Source organism: Phascolarctos cinereus, unplaced genomic scaffold (genome assembly GCF_003287225.1).
Source record: "Phascolarctos cinereus isolate Bilbo 61053 unplaced genomic scaffold, phaCin_HiC Scaffold_9;HRSCAF=440, whole genome shotgun sequence".
NCBI lineage: Eukaryota > Metazoa > Chordata > Mammalia > Diprotodontia > Phascolarctidae > Phascolarctos > Phascolarctos cinereus.
Window position 1 is genome coordinate 22,910,273 of NW_027556402.1, and position 16,765 is coordinate 22,927,037.

The window sequence follows — 16,765 nt, forward strand, 5'->3', positions numbered from 1 at the left end:
ATCAATCAATCAATTAGGAACAGAAAAGGAATTTTAAAACTTTATTTTTTTGATTTCTGCTTTCTTTGTACACCTGGAACCCAGAAACAAAATTATTTGTATGTTATGACATTATTAAATTCTTTCATGCCCATATTCATACATGTACACACAGACACATACACTTTTGCTGTGATGTTTTTAGGGTTTCCAAGGCTAGAGGGCTGACTTTTTTTTTTCCATCAAGGGAAGTAATATGGATAGGAAAACTGAGCCTGGGGCAAGACACCTACATTTGATCCTTCTCTCTGTGACTGACTTAATTACTGTTGCTGAGAAAAGGAAGGAGATCCATTTCTTTAATTCTGTAGCTTTTATAAATAAATACACATATATAGGTTAATAAAATGTGTTAATTCATATATACATGTATATATGTTTACATATATACACACACATGTGTAGATATTATATTATGCATGTGTGTATATGTATATGTTTACATTTTTCTATATAATCATAGGTGATTTTAGTTAAAGAAAAAGATGATGCATGGTTGCTGAATCTTAGTACTTTGAGTGCTGAGATTTTTCTTCCCAAATTTGAAACCACAATCAATAATGATCTGACACTTTTAAAAAATCATCCATATGTTTTAAATAACATTTATAGCTTAACTATAATATCTAGTTCTGAACAGAAAGAAGGGAAATAAAGTGTTGGCCTGGGAGCAATTTCTTTTGTGCAGATTTTATTCCCCTATTGTCTTTTTATGTTGCGGAAAATCGCTCCCCCGTGATACTATTCGTGGACCTCTCACAACTCAAAAGTAGCTTCCATTTTCTATTTTTCTAATTGGCAGGTGATTTTTGCCATAAATTCTGGCCTATTGACTCTTATGAAACTCATGAATCCATCATGACACCTGAATACAAATTGAATCAATAGTTGGCCAAGGCTCACAAAAGTCATTGTCTGACAGCCCAGAGCACCTCTCCAGAGCAGTTCCTGCCCATTAACTGCACATTCTGCCTTGCATATCAAAATGCAGCCCTATTGGGCACGTAATACTGGTTTTAAGAAATTGATTGAATGTGAATTTGCCCAGCAGAGCAGAGAAAATTCAAAAGAGCTATTTCAGGCTGGTGGAGGCATAGCATATATGCTAAAGACTTATTTAAAGTTACATAATGACTTTGCTTGACAGCTGCTGAGGAGTCTTGGTTGATGGGAAAGGCTTTCTAGAACTGCTCCATGGTGGGCCTGCACAGAGTATACAGCAAGGTTGGGGAAGCCATTCTGTAGACAGAATGGGCCTTAAATGAAGCAGAAAACAATTGGGATGGGAACAACTCATGATATGTCAGTATAGCGTCAGGAACAGCGAGGGGTACATGTGTGCAAGGAGGGAGGCAGAAAGCAATGGTGGGATTCAATTCAGTTCAACACAACCATGTAGTAAGTACCTGAAGGTACTTGAGAGACAGCAGAGGCTATCCTGAAGAGGATATAGAGATGATTCAGATGTGGTCCCTGTCTTCAATGAGTTTACTTCCTAGGTGGGAAACATATGGGATTGTGTTAGAAAAGACCTGACCCAGGAACCAAGAGGCTTGGAGAGAGCAGAATACAGTGGAAGGAATATTAAACTTTTTATTGAATTTGGAGTCTGGCCACCTTACCTATTTCATGCTTGAGCAAGTACATAATTTTTCTGAGTCTCAGTTTCTTCATCTATAAAATAACGAGTTTGGGCTAGGGGGTCTTTTGAGACCTTCCAGCTCATTGAGTCTCCTCTTTGGCTTTGCCATTAGGTGGCATCATGACTTAGGACACATAGCTTCCATCATTGATAAAATGAGGTGGCCTCGCTCTTTTAAGTCCCTACCAGTGCATAAGGCAAGTGCATAAATACATCAGAATCAAGTGAAGTATATGCATGATAGAGATAGAAACAAACCTCTCTGGAAATCAGGAAGGAATTCCCAAGAGAAGGTAGCATTTGAGCTGGACCTGAAGGATCAGATTCATTTGGTAGGGTACAGTAAGCACAGGGAGCATGAGCAAAGGTGTGGGGATGGAAAAGTGCCCATTGGGCTTAAGGAGTGGGAAGGAGTATATCTTGGCCAAAACCTGGGCCTTGTGAAGGATAGTAATGGTTACTGTTCAAGGCATTGCTTCGGTTCAGTTCAACGAATGACTGTCTAATAACTACCATCAAACTTTGAGCCAAAGGTTTAGAATACAAAAATAGATCAGATGCAGACTTTGTTTTTCAGGCAACTTAAAATCTAATAAGAGGGAAAAGATGTGGGAACAAAGGACCATGAAATGGGAGAAAATGGGATTAAGGGCAGCGGGGAGGTCCAGGCAAAGTGTACTCTTAAAAAAATCCAAAAGGGAGATCAGCTGGGGAGGGAGAGAGGGGTCAGGGAAGGTTTTCATGAAATAAGGATTGTCCCTGGAGTTGAGTCTTGAAAGAGTAACAGCAACAATGATAATAGTGACATGTATGCAGCAGGTAAGATTTGCAAATCACTTATTATCTCGTTGGATTCTCATCAAGTGGAGAAGAAGAAAGGGAACTCCAGTCCAAGAATGAAGGGAGAGGTAATACAAGCAATTGGTCAGTCAGGAGAGAGTAGGATGTATATTGGAGATGGTAAGTCTGGTTTGACTGGAACACAAACCCATTAAATTTAAAAGGCACTTATTAATGGAGGGCATTGCTGTTGAAAAGAGATAATATAAGATAAGCATGGAAACAGAGTTTGCAACCAGATTGTGGAGGGGCCTTGAAAGCCAAGATCATGTTTATTTGTTAGGCTCTGGGGAATCACTAAAGTTTTTGAGAAAAGTAGCATGATCAGAACGATGCATTAGAAAGATGACTTGGGAAAGCAAAATTTCGAATTGGAAGTAAATTCTTTGTAGTGAAGTTTTGTCACACAGATTATTAAATCGATTGAGTGATTTGCCATTATCTCTAGTCATTATTGGCAATCTTTGTTTTATCTGTGTTTTTATCATATGGCATTTGCCATAATAGAATTTGAATAGCAGTCAGACAGTGAGATCCCCTCTGGTATCCTGCAAAGAATTGACATTTGTTCCTAGAGATGGATGAGTCCAATCTTTTGGCCTTCTATTGGGCGGCAAGCTTGAGTAGCAGGTAGGTAGGACCTTCTGTGGATAACATTAGGACCTGGTGCAGCCTTCTGTTTTGTATCTCTTATCCAAATTCCACTTTACTTCGGTTACTTTGACTAAGTGAGCATGGAGGTTCTAGGGAATTTTCAGTGAGGCATTCTAGGAAGGACAGATTTGGGGTATATTACAGTTTATACCAAAACAAACAAAAATCTTTCAGTGAGTAGAGGGAGAAAAAAAATACACACACACGTGTGTGTGTGTGTGTGTTTGTGTGTATACACATATATACATATAAATATATACATACACATATATACATATACACACTGTATATATACATAATTAAATTATAATAATATAATTATATATATATAATCAAATTGTCAAACCTTTTAGGTTGGGCGAAAGAATTTTGGATTCATACAGTTTTTTTTTAACTCTACCAGGATAATTCTTCCCCTGACTCAAAGATATGGATTCGTTTGCTTTCTTTACCAATGTATGGGACTCTTACAAGAACATCAGGACTAGTGGTTGAAGAGCTTTCAGAGATTTCTAACTTCACAATGGAAGACATCAACAATCAGAAAATCAGGTAACCAGTTTTATTTACTTGACTGATTTTGCCGCTAATGGGAATTTTCCCTCACTACTCAGACGCCTAAAGACTCCATTTTCTTCCTCCATCTACATTCCGTAGCAAAGATCCAGAAACTGAGGCTGCTCTGGGAGTGAGTAGCCTTACACAGTTATTTCCACTTCAAGTGTGAGTGTTGCTGGTCACAGTTGCCCTTTTGGGAATAATAATTTTAGTTCCAGTGAAGTGGAAGAGAAATCTGATTTAGGTTAGCCAGTTTATCCCTTTCATTTTATTGAAGAAACTGAAAGCCAGAGAAGGAAGGTAAGTGTGCAAGATCACACAAGTATAAAGTGCTAACATCAGGATTTAAATTCAGTTCCCCTAACCCCATGACCAGTTCTCCTCCTAAAAAACTGAGTTGTCATTGATTGATTGATTCATTCATTCATCACTCACACATTCATTCATCGTTGAGTTCAGGGATGAAGCCATTGGCCAATTAATTTCTAGCATTCTAGGGTACACTTGATACAGAAGAAACAGTGCCTATTCCTAGGGAGTTTGCCATGTAAAATGAAGAAGAGGCAGGGTGTGTATTGGCTAACGAATTGGCTGTAGAGTCAGAAGTCCTAGGTTCAAGACCTGACTGACAACATACTATTCCTGTGACCCTGGCCACACCACTTAATGTCTCAGTGCCTCTGACAACCAAGACTTCAAGTTGCAGAGAATGTGCCAATCTGCATTGACAGAGGAGTTTTCTTTTTTGAGAATTTCCTCCACCAGTGAAATCACAGGTTCAGTCCCTTAAAAAACAGCATAAACAGACTATAAATTCAAAATGTAGAACATTGAATGAATGAATATATAAAGCATGTACTAAACACTTGCAAGACTGTCCCTGCTGTCAAGCAGCTTACGCTCTAATGAAGGAAACAACACACAGGGAAGGTTTCAGCTGCAAGACTAATGGAAAGGTCCCCTGATAGCTAGGTGGCCCAGTGGATAGAGCGTCAGGCCGAGAGTCAGGGAGACCTGAGTTCAAATCAGGCCTTAGACACTTATTGTGTGACCCTGGCAAGTTGCTTAACCCTGTTTGCTTCAGTTTCCTCATCTGTAAAATGAGCTGGAGAAGGAAATGGCAAAGTGTTCCAGTATCTTTGCCAAGAAAACCCCAAATGGAGTCAGGGAGAGTTGGACACAACTGAACAACGATATGGTCCTTAGGATGCATCGGCAAAGCAGATATTAATGCTTTTCCTTTAGTGTCTTTTCTCCTGATAAAATGAAATCAGTTTTGGATGTTGAACGATTTGGACAGTGCCAAGAATGTTCTTTTCTAGGTGTTCAGTACCCATGGCTGTAGCACCTATTGGAGCAGGTGCTGGGATTCATCTCCATAGAAGCTTTTTCCTGGGTTGATGTTGAAGGCTTTGGGCTGGAAGCATTGGGACTCCCAAGGCTCTTGGTTATAGGGTCCTGAACTGCCCCATCACGGGCTGAGGGGAGATCAAGGGTGGCGGTGGTCTGCTTTGTCTGGCACATGCTGTCTTCTGTCTCTCCGTTGAGGTACCCTGCTCCTTCAGCTAAGCTGGCTTGCCTGTCCTGTGCAGATAATTAAATAACAAGTTGTTTATTCCTTCAAAAGCAAGTCTGTGACTGGGGATGTTTTTAAACCTGAGTGTAATTCTTTTGCCTGTCTTTTCATGTGTCTTAGTAATTTTGCTCTTATTTTGACCGACATAGGTACTCAACTTCATTTGAGATGGACCATCAACCAATCACTGATAATTTCCAATTCTCTGTCTCTGATGCTGACAATAACCAGCTGAACAGTCAGAAATTTACCATCGTTATCACGCCTGTCCAGAATCCGCCTCCCATTTTCACTTTTGCGGACCTTATCACAGTAAGTAATTTTCAGAACAATGGACAGTGCTATCAGTAGCCCTCAGAATAGACAATGTATGAATGAATCATTTTCTGGCTGAATAAGCCCCAGTTCCCTCTCCTTCCCTGAGCAGTCCTGTGATGACAACTATTTTCTGACACTGGGTAAGTGGTGAAAATGACTGTTTGCTATAAGACATCTGTGTTAGGAAGGGGCTACTCAAGACGAGATTGGTGCTTCTTTCTTCAGGTACTGTGGTGGAGGAACGTGGAGAGGCTGATAGATTTGACTCATCAAATGAAAGCTCAGAAAGCATATCCAGATGTGCTCAAATGTTCTCCAAGCTCCCAGTCTCCTTTCTAGTTTTCTCCTGAACCTCCCGGCCCTCCTTCCTTCTCTGGCAGTCCCCATGACACCGCAGTGTGCACCTCTGCCTGAAGGCTCAGACCATTATGCAGGAAGACCAGGAAACTATCACTTACAAAGCTCCTTGAGGTTGGAGACAGTCTTTTGTCCCTTTTTATGTCTCCAGTACTTAGCACACTGCCTGGCACATAGTAGGCACCTAATAAATTGATCACTCAGTAACAGTTTATTCTAAAATACTGCTGGTTGGTGAAAAAACACATGACCTTGGGCTATAGAAGGAAGAGAAAATAAGCATTAGTTCTTACAACTTGGGGCACAAAGAGGGAACTAAGTTTAAGGAATTGCTGGTGTTTATTCCCCTCTCCCCCTTGGGCTTAAGGCCTGATATGGTCAATCCTTCCTTCCTTTCCACCCTGACATTTTAAAAAGCACAGAATTTTTATACTGGAAGCAATAAGGATAGAAACCTGAGACCTTCTCTCTCAGGCCCAAGGAAGCAAGGCTAGACAGTCATCTTTTGGATAAGATGTGGTTTTTTATAGGACAATTTCAGAAAGATGGATGGGGATCCTTATGGCCTTAGAATTAGCTTCCTTTTGTCGCGTGGTCTGGGTTTGAAGAGAGACACTGACTGCATGCATCCCGTGTCATCTGTTTGACGGTGGCTTGGGAAAAAACTCTGCTGCATTCCTAGTTTGCAGGAGCCCAGATGTGCCTCCTACAGCCCACAGCGGGTCTAATTCAGTTTTTGCTGCAAGGTCACTTTGCAATACAGTGTCTTCTCTTTTCTCTCTCCAGTACGCAAAGACTATTCAACGTGCTCTTTTCCCTTTTTCTCTTACTTAGGTTGATGAAGGTGGGAGAGCACCGCTCACGTTTCACCATTTCCTGGCTGTGGATCCTGGGAACCTCCAGAGAGATACAGAAGTCAAAATCAGCACTTTGCCTACATATGGCTTCATTGAAAACACCCGGACAGGTACTGGACTCCTGGATCTTTATGGGTTCATTTTTCAGTAGTGAGGAGGGAGAAAGCATTATGTTCACCTAATCGGAGCCTGAGATTAGCTGTCTTGGTGAATCTTTGAACTGGCTGTGTCAGTGAAATCAGGACTTCTGTTACCAAGAAACTCTTCTAATTATTCAAATCCGCTGCTCAGGTGGTCATCCTGAGAGCGTGACCTGAATAGAAAGATGTAATGATCTGTTGGGGATATCCCCTTAGCCCCTTCCCTGCCTCTCCCATTCCTGGTCTCCTCTGGTGCCACTGTCCCAGGTGGCTGTCATCAATTAGAATAATTGAAAGGCAGGAGGGTATTTGTTGGTACTAGACCTTCTCCTTTCTGATAGTAGCTTTGTGATGTACAATGATGGGCAGAGATGAGTGTGCCTAGCCATTATATCTCAACATGGCGATAATTGGAATGTTTGCTAGCAAGCAAGATTGCTTGGCAGCCTCAACAACTTGGCACCAACAGGAGGGTTTGCTAGCAGTTCCCACAAAGAGGCAGTTACCTGAATGGTCTGTGGGTGGTGCGATCTCTGGGATGGACGTCTGATCACCTCCAGCTCACTTGGAAGTGGTCACTGTTTTCACAGAAGAAGGTTCTGTGTCTTTCCCTTATGTGTTCACTATAGCTGTGTGAACAGTGGACTGCAGAGGGGAGAGACCCGAGGCAAAGAAACCAATTAGGAGGCTAATTTAGTAGTCCAGGCAAGCGATGGTGAGGGCCAGAGCTGGAGTGATGGCAAAGCGCATCAAAAGAAGGGATTGGAGGCAAGAGATTGTAGAGGGAGAAAGGACAAGATTTGGCATCTGTTTGGATGTGTGGGATAGGGGGGAGGCAGGAGACAAAAATGAACATGGCAGGATGACTCCAACAGGAATAGGCAGCTAAGTGGTATAGTAGGACCAAGACTCAGGAAAACCTGAGTTCAAATCTCGCCTCAGATATTTAGTAGCTGTTTGACCCTGAGCAAGTCCCTTGTCTCTCCTCAGTCTCAGTTTACTTATCTGTAAAATGGAGATAATAATAGCATCTATCTTACAGGGTTATGAGGATCAAATGAGGTGTGTATACAGCACTTTGCAAACCTTAAAGCACTCTATAAATGCTAGCTATTATTAATGGTTTTTTTTGATGGGAGAGGAAAGGGATTGTTTAGCACAAGGGAAGAGAATGAGTTCTGTTTTGTATATAGTAAGTTTGAGATGATTGTGAGAAATCCAGGTTCAAAATATCCAGTAGGCAGTTGGAGATGTGTGCCTGGAGCTCAGGAGACAGACTAGAGCTAGATATAGAATCCACCAGACAGATGAACTCGCAAGTATTCATTGAGTGCCTGCTTTAGGCCAGGCTCTGCTAGGTGCTGGGGACACAATGTTTCATTTATTATCGTCAACCCCACAGACATGCAGTTTTCATATAACTGGTTTATGTCTTCACGTACCAGAACTTTATAAATTTCAGAATTTTACCTGTTGATTTGATGAAGATGTTAAAAATTCTATTCTTCCTTGTCCTTATGCTAAGTGGCCCCAGAATGTTTTACTTTTTCTTCTTGTATCTCCTTTCACAGCTTTTCTCTCTCTTCCCTTGCTAATGATTTATAAGTGTTTTTCTTTTTGCTATGAGTAGTTTTCATCTTATAACTTGCTGTCCCAGGGAAATGTCACTCCCTTCTCTTAGAATCTCTTATTCCCTCTAAAACACTACTGAAGTAACACCTTCCATAAGAAGCCTTTCCTGTTCCCCTGGGAGTGCCCTCACTCCCTAAAAAAATTTTATCTTGTATTTATTTTTACATATGCTTATTTATGTTCATGCTGTCTCTTCCCATAGAATGTAAGCGCCTTGAGGGCAGGGCCTGCTTCATTTTTCTTTGATTCCCTAGCATGTACAGTGCCTAACACATAGCAATGTGTATACCTGGTTAGTAAATTGTTGTTTTCTGTTGTTGTTCAACCACTGTTCTCAAAGAGGACCAATGACCTCAGGAGAAGGATGTCTTGACTTGCAGGTGAATTAGATTTAAGTGAGACACAGCTGTGCAAAGCCAGTCAGCCTCACTCTCTCCTCCAGAGTCATTGGGAGTCCAGTGGCAAAACGTAGGTCAGGGCGACTGGTGATGGCCTAGTTAGTAAACGATGATTGATTGTTGAATTGCCATGCTAAGCAGAGTTTAGTTTTCTCATCTCTCATTCCCCCAAGTCTCTGATGCCTTTGCTTAATGTAGTCAAGCTGTTACAAAGAAGGCACGTTTTCCCTCTTTTATAGGATCAGTGGAAGAGACAAGATAAGGTCTTGAGCAGCTATTCTGCCAGCCCTCCTCTGGCTTTGTCTCCATAGTCTAAAGGGAGATGCAGTTTCCAGCTGCCAATTTCTGCTCAGTCTCCTAGGAGTAGGAGTAGGGAAGGGGAATGGTACACAATTTCAGGAAAGCCATGTATCAATGAAAGGAAAAGCATTTCTTTATTCCACACAAGTGTGATTTAAAAGATTTCTCATCTCCTAGTCTTTGCGTCTGGCTTCCAGCAAAAATTGCCATGATTAGTAGTCCATGGAGTTTGCAGCTGCTTTCTTCCTGCTGTCCTGGACTTTGCAGCCAGCAGACAGTTAAATCAGAAGGCTTTTGTTCATTTTCTATCCTTAGTGGCTAAAACTGTAAGTGATGATTTGAAATCAGTCAACTGGGGAATTTGAAAATGAACTGAGTACAGGACAAGTAAACCAGAATGATCCTCTTTTCTATGCCTCTTCTGTTTCTCCCCCTAGCTCAGAGGGTGCTGAGTCTTGCATCAAATGGAAAGAGGAGCTCGGGCCAGTTGTAGAAGTTAGATGTCCCAGAACTTCACTGGCTGGTCCCTCTGGGGACAGTGGCCAGCTTGCTCTGGAGGTTGATGGTGGGAGGTGGGTGGATGAGAGAGAAAGGGTTTCAGGGCTTGAGGAAGGGTCCCCTTCTTCCTTATGGATGAACCGTGAGCTGGGCACTGGATTACTTCCAGGGTGGAGGGAGGACAGGGTTCTTCTTGATCAATATGCCAACTAGAGGGGATTGTACCAAGCTTTGTCACTGTTCAGTTGTGTCTGAGAATACGTGACCCCGTGGACCATGGTTTTCTTGGCAAAGGTACTGGAGTGGTTTTCCATTCCATCCTCCAAGTGGATTAAGGTAAACAGGGTTAAGTGACTGCCTAGGGTTACCTAGCTAGTAAGTATCCAAGGCCAGATCTGAACTCAGTCAGTCTTCCTAACTCCAGGCCCAGAGCTCTAACCAACCACTGAACAGCCTCGCTGCCTCTGTACCAAGGTAGCATGTAGTATAATCCCTTCATCCGTTAGAACATGGACTCCTGGAGAACAGGAAATGCTTTGCTTTTCACTTCGCAGATGGTAAGCATTTAATAAATGCATTTTCATCCCTTTGCTTATGAGTGGTTATTCATGCCAGGTCATGGAAGACTCTGCCCTCTTCTGATTCGCTGTTACCCACAGTAGCTGAGAAACCTGATCATCAAGGCAGCGAGAATTATATGTAAAACATATCTATCATTTATGTAAAGCTTTTGTCCTCACAACAATCCTGGGAGGTGGTAGATGCTGTTATTATCCCCATTTTACAGATGGGGAAACCGAGGCATGCAGAGATGAAAGACTTGCTCAGGGTCACACAGTGAGTGTCTGAGGCCATCTGAGGTCTTCCTGACTCCAGGCCCAGCTGTCTGTCCACCTAGCTGCTTTGAACCCCTCCAGAGCACATCAGTCATGCTAACAACAGTATCTCTTATCTGTGTGAGGCTTGATAGGTTTTCAGAGGCTTTTGTGAATATTATCCTGTTTGACAACATATGTGAATGTGTGTCCCAGCAAGGTATACGTCTTGCAATTGAGGACATTGGCCAAGAGGGTTAAAGGATATATTCTGGGCCACTTGATGAGTTAGGTCAATAGGAGAACTGACTAGAAGTTCTGAGTTTTGTGATGATGATGATGATGATGACGACGCTAATGTAGTGCTTTAAGGTTTGCAGAGCGCTTTACAAATATTATCTCGTTTGATCCTCATAACAACCCTAGGAGGTGGGTGTTATTATTACCTCATTTTACAGATGAGGAAACTGAGGCAAATAGAGGTTAGATGTCTTGCTCAGAGTCACGCAGCGAGTGTCTGAGGCTGGATTTGAACTCGGGTCTTCATGACTCCAGATCCAACACTCTGAGATAATATTTGCAATATTCTTTTTAAATATTAATGCATTTATTTTGACATGTAAGAATCAACAATCAAGATTATCATGTAATTATCTAATACATATATAATAGATTATTATTCATATTATTATTACATATAGTAAATCGTATGTTATATTAATGTTATCGTATTATCATATAAATACGTAATAAAAAATAATACCCAGTCACCAAAAAAAGAAAGGTGCAGAGGAAATAAGAGTCTTCTGTGTTTTTTCTTTTCTCAAAAATCTATTTATTTATTTACGTATTAATTTATGGAATGAAACAAGCATTTCCATAACATAGTGTGATAAAAAAAAAAGATGATTGCACATGAAACTGCAAATCTACTAAGTACAGCTTGCTGTTCCTTTTAAATATGTGATAAAGTTATCATCTAAATTTTTCCCTCCCTCCTTGCCACAGTGCCTGGCGCACAGTAGGCATTTAATAAATGCATATCCCCTCCCTTCTGTCCACTGTGCCACCCAGCTCTTTCCACTGACATAATGCCTCTCTCTCTCTCTCTCTCTCTCTCTCTCTCTCTCTCTCTCTCTCTCTCTCTCTCTCTCTCTCTCTCTCTCTCTCTCTGTCCCTCTCTCCCTCTTTTTTTTTAGGCAGTTGGGGTTAAGTGACTTGGCCAGGGTCACACAGCTAGTAGGTGTCAAGTGTTCGGTCTGAGGCCGTATTTGAACTCAGGTCTTCCTGACTTCAGGGCCAGTGCTCTATCCACTGCCCCAATAATGCCTCTCTTTAATGCTTATTCAGCCCATTCTGATCACCATGTTTTCATTCTAGCTTAGTTCAATATGTAGGAATTGCTAAGCAGGATTTAACATCTCTCTCCTGTGATATAGGCAGTCGCTTTGGTCCTGGAGGCAGCAGTGACTTGGAAGCATCCTTCCCTTTTCAAGATATTCTGGAAAACCACATTTACTACTTTCAGAGTGTTCATGAGAGCATTGAGCCAACCAGTGATGTCTTCAGTTTCTATGTGAGTGATGGATCTGGACGTTCAGAGATTTACAGCATCAACGTCACCATTGAGGTAAAGACATTGGGAGAGCGGCCCCTGGCCACGAGGGTCTGGCCTTTAAAGTAACAAGTAGAAATACGTCTATAGTAGAGATGACTGGGTTTGGCCTTCAGCTCTGAAGGTCACTATTAAAATGGTGCTACCAACTTAGAGAATGTCATGAGAGGGGGCAGCTAGGTGGCACAGTGGATAGAGTACTGGCCCTGGAGTCAGGAGGACCTGAGTTCAAATCCGGCCTCAGACACATGATACTCACTAGCTGTGTGACCTGGGGCACGTCACTTAATCCCAATTGCTTTGGAAAAACAAAACAAAACAAATGAGAAAAAGAGAATGTCACAGGAGTTAGGTGACAGTGTTGGGGAAAGTCAGGCTCAGGAATCTAAATGTCTACTTTGAGAGTGCACTTCGTTTAGTGTGTTCAAGAGGCTCTGGCCTCTGTTTACATTAAAAATATAGGTTGCTCCTTTATCCCTGATAGTTCCTGTGATTCTTGAAGTCAGTCACTTTTCTTAGTGGTTTTTAAATCTATTTTTTTTTGATGAGGCAACTGGGGTTAAGTGACTTGCCCAGAGTCACACAGCTATTAAGTTTTATGTGTCTGAGGCCAGATTTGAACTCAGGTCCTCCTGACTCCAGGGTCAGTGCTGTAGCCACTGCACCACCTAGCTGCCCCGCTTAAATCTATTTTAAAGCCAAAGAAGAAGCCCCCTCCTCCGTCCTCATCGTAATAGCTAGCATTTATAGAGTGCCTGCTGTATGCCAACCCTGGCCTAAGTGCTTATAAATATTACCTCATTGGATCCTCCCTGCAGTCCTGAGAGGTAATTGCTAATATCATCCTCTTTTTACAATAGAGGAAACTGAGGCAGTTAGCTGCTAAGTGACATGGTCAAGGTCACATACAGTGTCTACGGTCAGATTTGAACTTTCTGACTCAAAGCCCAGAGCTCTATCCACTGTGCTGTCTAGCCTCAATGAATGTATTTAAAAAAAAATCAGGTCAAGGCATCATTGGATATATAGGAATGCTGATGATTTATGTGGATTTACTTTACATCCTACTAGTTTGCTAAAATTATTAATTGTTTCAACTAACTTCTTAGTTGAGTCTTTAGGATTTCCAAATGTATCATCTTATCAGCTGCAAAAGAGGTAATTTTATTACCTCATTCCCTATTGTGATTTCCTTTGGTTTCTTTTTCTTCTCTTATTGCTATATTGCTAGGATTTCCAATATAATATTGAATAATGTTGGTGACAGTGGGCCTCCTTGTTTCACACCTGATCTTTTTGGGGAAGGCTTCTAGCTTAGCTCTGTTACAAATAATTCTTGCTGATGGTTTTAGGTAAAGTATCGTTGGAAGGAATATATTTTCTCGTTTGACCTGCCATCTGTTGAGTAGTAGAGAGGATTTAAACCCAGATACTTTGACTCCAAAACCAGAACTTTGCCAATTGCCTCACTCTGCTTTTTTGTGTAGATAGACCTACTCACTACGTACACACACAAAAAAAAGTCTAAGAAAGAATTGAAGACCTTTCCTTGCCTCTTCCAACCCACAAACCTATAATAGCAAGCATTTATAATTTTAGGATGTAATTGCACAAATAAAATCTGCTTCCCATAGGAGACATCTGAAGACAAGCTTTGGTAGAGTATTGGAATTCAGTATGATCCAACTGAGAGAGCTTTGGAGTCAAAGCATCTGGGTTTGAATACTCCCATCTACTCAATCCTTTTGTGACTTTGGAACTAAATGCCATCTAAAGTCCCTTTCAACTCAAAATCCTTTGATCCAGTTTATCTGACATTACTTTTTCTTTTTTTTAACAAGGGGATATTTTGTGTGTATGTTAGCTCTACTCTCAAGCCATATTGGTTTAATCATCGTAATTAGGTGTAGATGAAATTTCGAGGGTGTGAATGGCTGGCGTGATACTTTGAGCAGAGTGTTTTTTCCTCCAGTTTTGAATTTATGCACATGTGGCATGTTTTTTTCTCCTTTAATTAGAAGAGAAATGATGAGTCTCCCAAGATGACCATTCAGCCCATCAGGGTGCAAGAGCGCTCGGGAGTGGTGATCAGAAACACGTCCCTGAGTCTACACGACCTGGATACTCCAGACAATGAACTGGTTTTTGTACTAACGAAAAAGCCCGATCATGGTAAGACACGTCCATCCTTCAGTGTATTTCTTTTTAATGGAAGTTCCTCATTGCTGTTAATGTTCGTTCTAAAGGCATCCCAAGAGTCTCAGAGTTTAAAGCTTCCTGAGACTCTTGGGACATCCCATATGGGTTACATTTTCTTATCTGTGCATGTGTTTCATTCACCTCACCTCCTCCAAGAATGTAAACTCCTTGAGGGCAGGGATTGTCTTACTTGGGGCTTTGAATCCTCAGAGCCTGGTATAATGCCTGGACCATCACAGGCGCTTAATAAATAACTCTTAATTTATTGATCTCAAAAGCAGGAAAGTGACAAGAAAAACAGAAAGCTTTTGATCTTACAGATAGAGCTAGTACTGCTGCTATCTAACACTGCTGCTGGTTCTTACACTACCAAATGAGCTTTACTTACAGCTTACTTTAGTAAACTGCTTATTAAAATATATTTTATTATATGTTATTAAAATATTATATATTATAAAATATTAAAATATATCTCATTATTAAATATATCTTATTGCACCATCTCAGGAAGGTAAGGGGAAAACATTTGGAACTCAAATTTTTTTTTAAATGTTAAAAAAAAACGGGCAACTAGGTGGCGCAGTGGATAGAGCACTGGCCCTGGAGTCAGGATGACCTGAGTTCAAATCCATCCTCAAACACTTGATACTTACTAGCTGTGTGACCCTGGGCAAGTCACTTAACCCCGTTACCTGGCCAAAAAACAAACAAACAAACAAAAAAACAATAAAAAAGTTCTTTAAAACTGAACATGTAACTGGGGGAAAATAAAATATATATTTAAAAAATAAAAATAAAATATGTGCCAGTGAGAATTTAAAAAAAAACAACCCATGTCATCAGTATAATAAAACTAAATATCTTTCTTGACTTATAAAGAATCTCAAAGCACTTTTCACAGTTACCTTCTCAGGACAGAATTGAAGGATACAGCCCCCTTTTGCATAAGAAGAAACCAAGATTTGTCAATTAAGTTCATAAGACAGGGTGTGGTCCTTGGGCCACTGGGTGGCCATATCCCTTTGCATCTTCTACAAGATTTGAACCTGGGCAGCTGACATGATGGGTCTTCTTCTCTGGTGATGAGGCCATGGTGGGAAGATGGGAGTGGCAGAATTACTTGGCAAGATGGAAGAAGGCACCTTGTCACTAGGTTGACACATAGTCCCAGAAATGCTTGTTTGTATTCATTGAGTGCTTTTGGTGAGAGTTTTTAGGAGTCACCTAACTGCTGTTGACCCACGAGTTCTCAGAAAGAGAACTTGGTAACTTTTGCTGCAACTTTGTTTTCCTCCCTCAGGTTCTCTCCATCGAAGACAGTTCTCCTCGGAGCCCCTGGAGAATGGCCGGATCTTATCCCAGGGATCTTCCTTCACTTACCAGGATATCCTGGATGGCTTGCTTGTCTACACCCCTGGTGGGCCTGGTGTGACTGCGGATGAGTTCCGTTTCTCCCTCACAGATGGCCTCTATACTGAGACAGGGAGGGTGGAGCTCTCTATGGAGCTCCCCAAGAGCAAACCTCCCCAACTGGCTATGAACCGAGGCCTGCAGCTGTCTGCAGGTATTGAGGGGGGCCGTCCAGCTGCAAGGGACAGAAATGGTTGTGGTGACCTTAATTCCTCGTCCATTCCTCACCCGGTTGTGTGTGTAACTTCTTCCTTAGTGGTCTGGTAAATACTCATGACCTGTCGATACACTAGGACAAAATGTTCAAAATTTGTGAATTTTAATTTGTGAATGAGAGAATTGTTCATCAAACACTATCTCAGAGCAAGTCAGCTTCTCTGGACCTTAGCTTCCTCAATGTAAAATGGAGATATTATTTATTTCCACCTCATAGGGTTGCTCTGAACTCCCATGAGGCAATGTATTTTAAGCAGTTTACAAGACTGATAGCATCATGTAAATGTCAGCTGGTATTATTATCATCTGCATCTTTATTATTATCAGAGGAAGGGAAATCTTCCTAGGGGATAATCAGCCAATTAGGAAGGTATTGACCTGTTTAGTGCCTGAAGAAATTAAATTTTGGTCCATAGGTACTGATGATCAACGGTGACCTTCCTTGGCATATATGGTTTGATTAAGTTGTAAATAATAATTTCTTCCCTGGTTCCCAGAGTTAATTTGGCAAGCAATTGAAATGATGGATCTCTAGTTTAAAGGAGTAGATACTAGTAACCAGGACACCAGGATTCTTGTCTCAATTCTGTCACCAGCTAGTATTGTGACCTTGGCCTAGTTTTGTGACCTTGGACGGGTCATTTTCCCCATTTTTCAAATCAGGAAAATTGCCTAAACCATCTGTGAGTGCGAAGCTCAAG

General features: G+C 41.3%; 1 protein-coding gene across 1 annotated transcript in view; it reads left to right on the top strand.

Moving 5' to 3' along the window:
* The window catches only part of FRAS1 (Fraser extracellular matrix complex subunit 1), a 479,438-nt gene that overhangs the window by 367,508 nt on the left and 95,165 nt on the right, over nt 1–16,765 (top strand). The window contains 6 exon segments of the mRNA XM_020988371.2: nt 3,579–3,727; nt 5,459–5,621; nt 6,819–6,951; nt 12,064–12,254; nt 14,258–14,411; nt 15,739–16,002. Coding sequence (XP_020844030.1) covers nt 3,579–3,727; nt 5,459–5,621; nt 6,819–6,951; nt 12,064–12,254; nt 14,258–14,411; nt 15,739–16,002 — 1,054 coding nt within the window.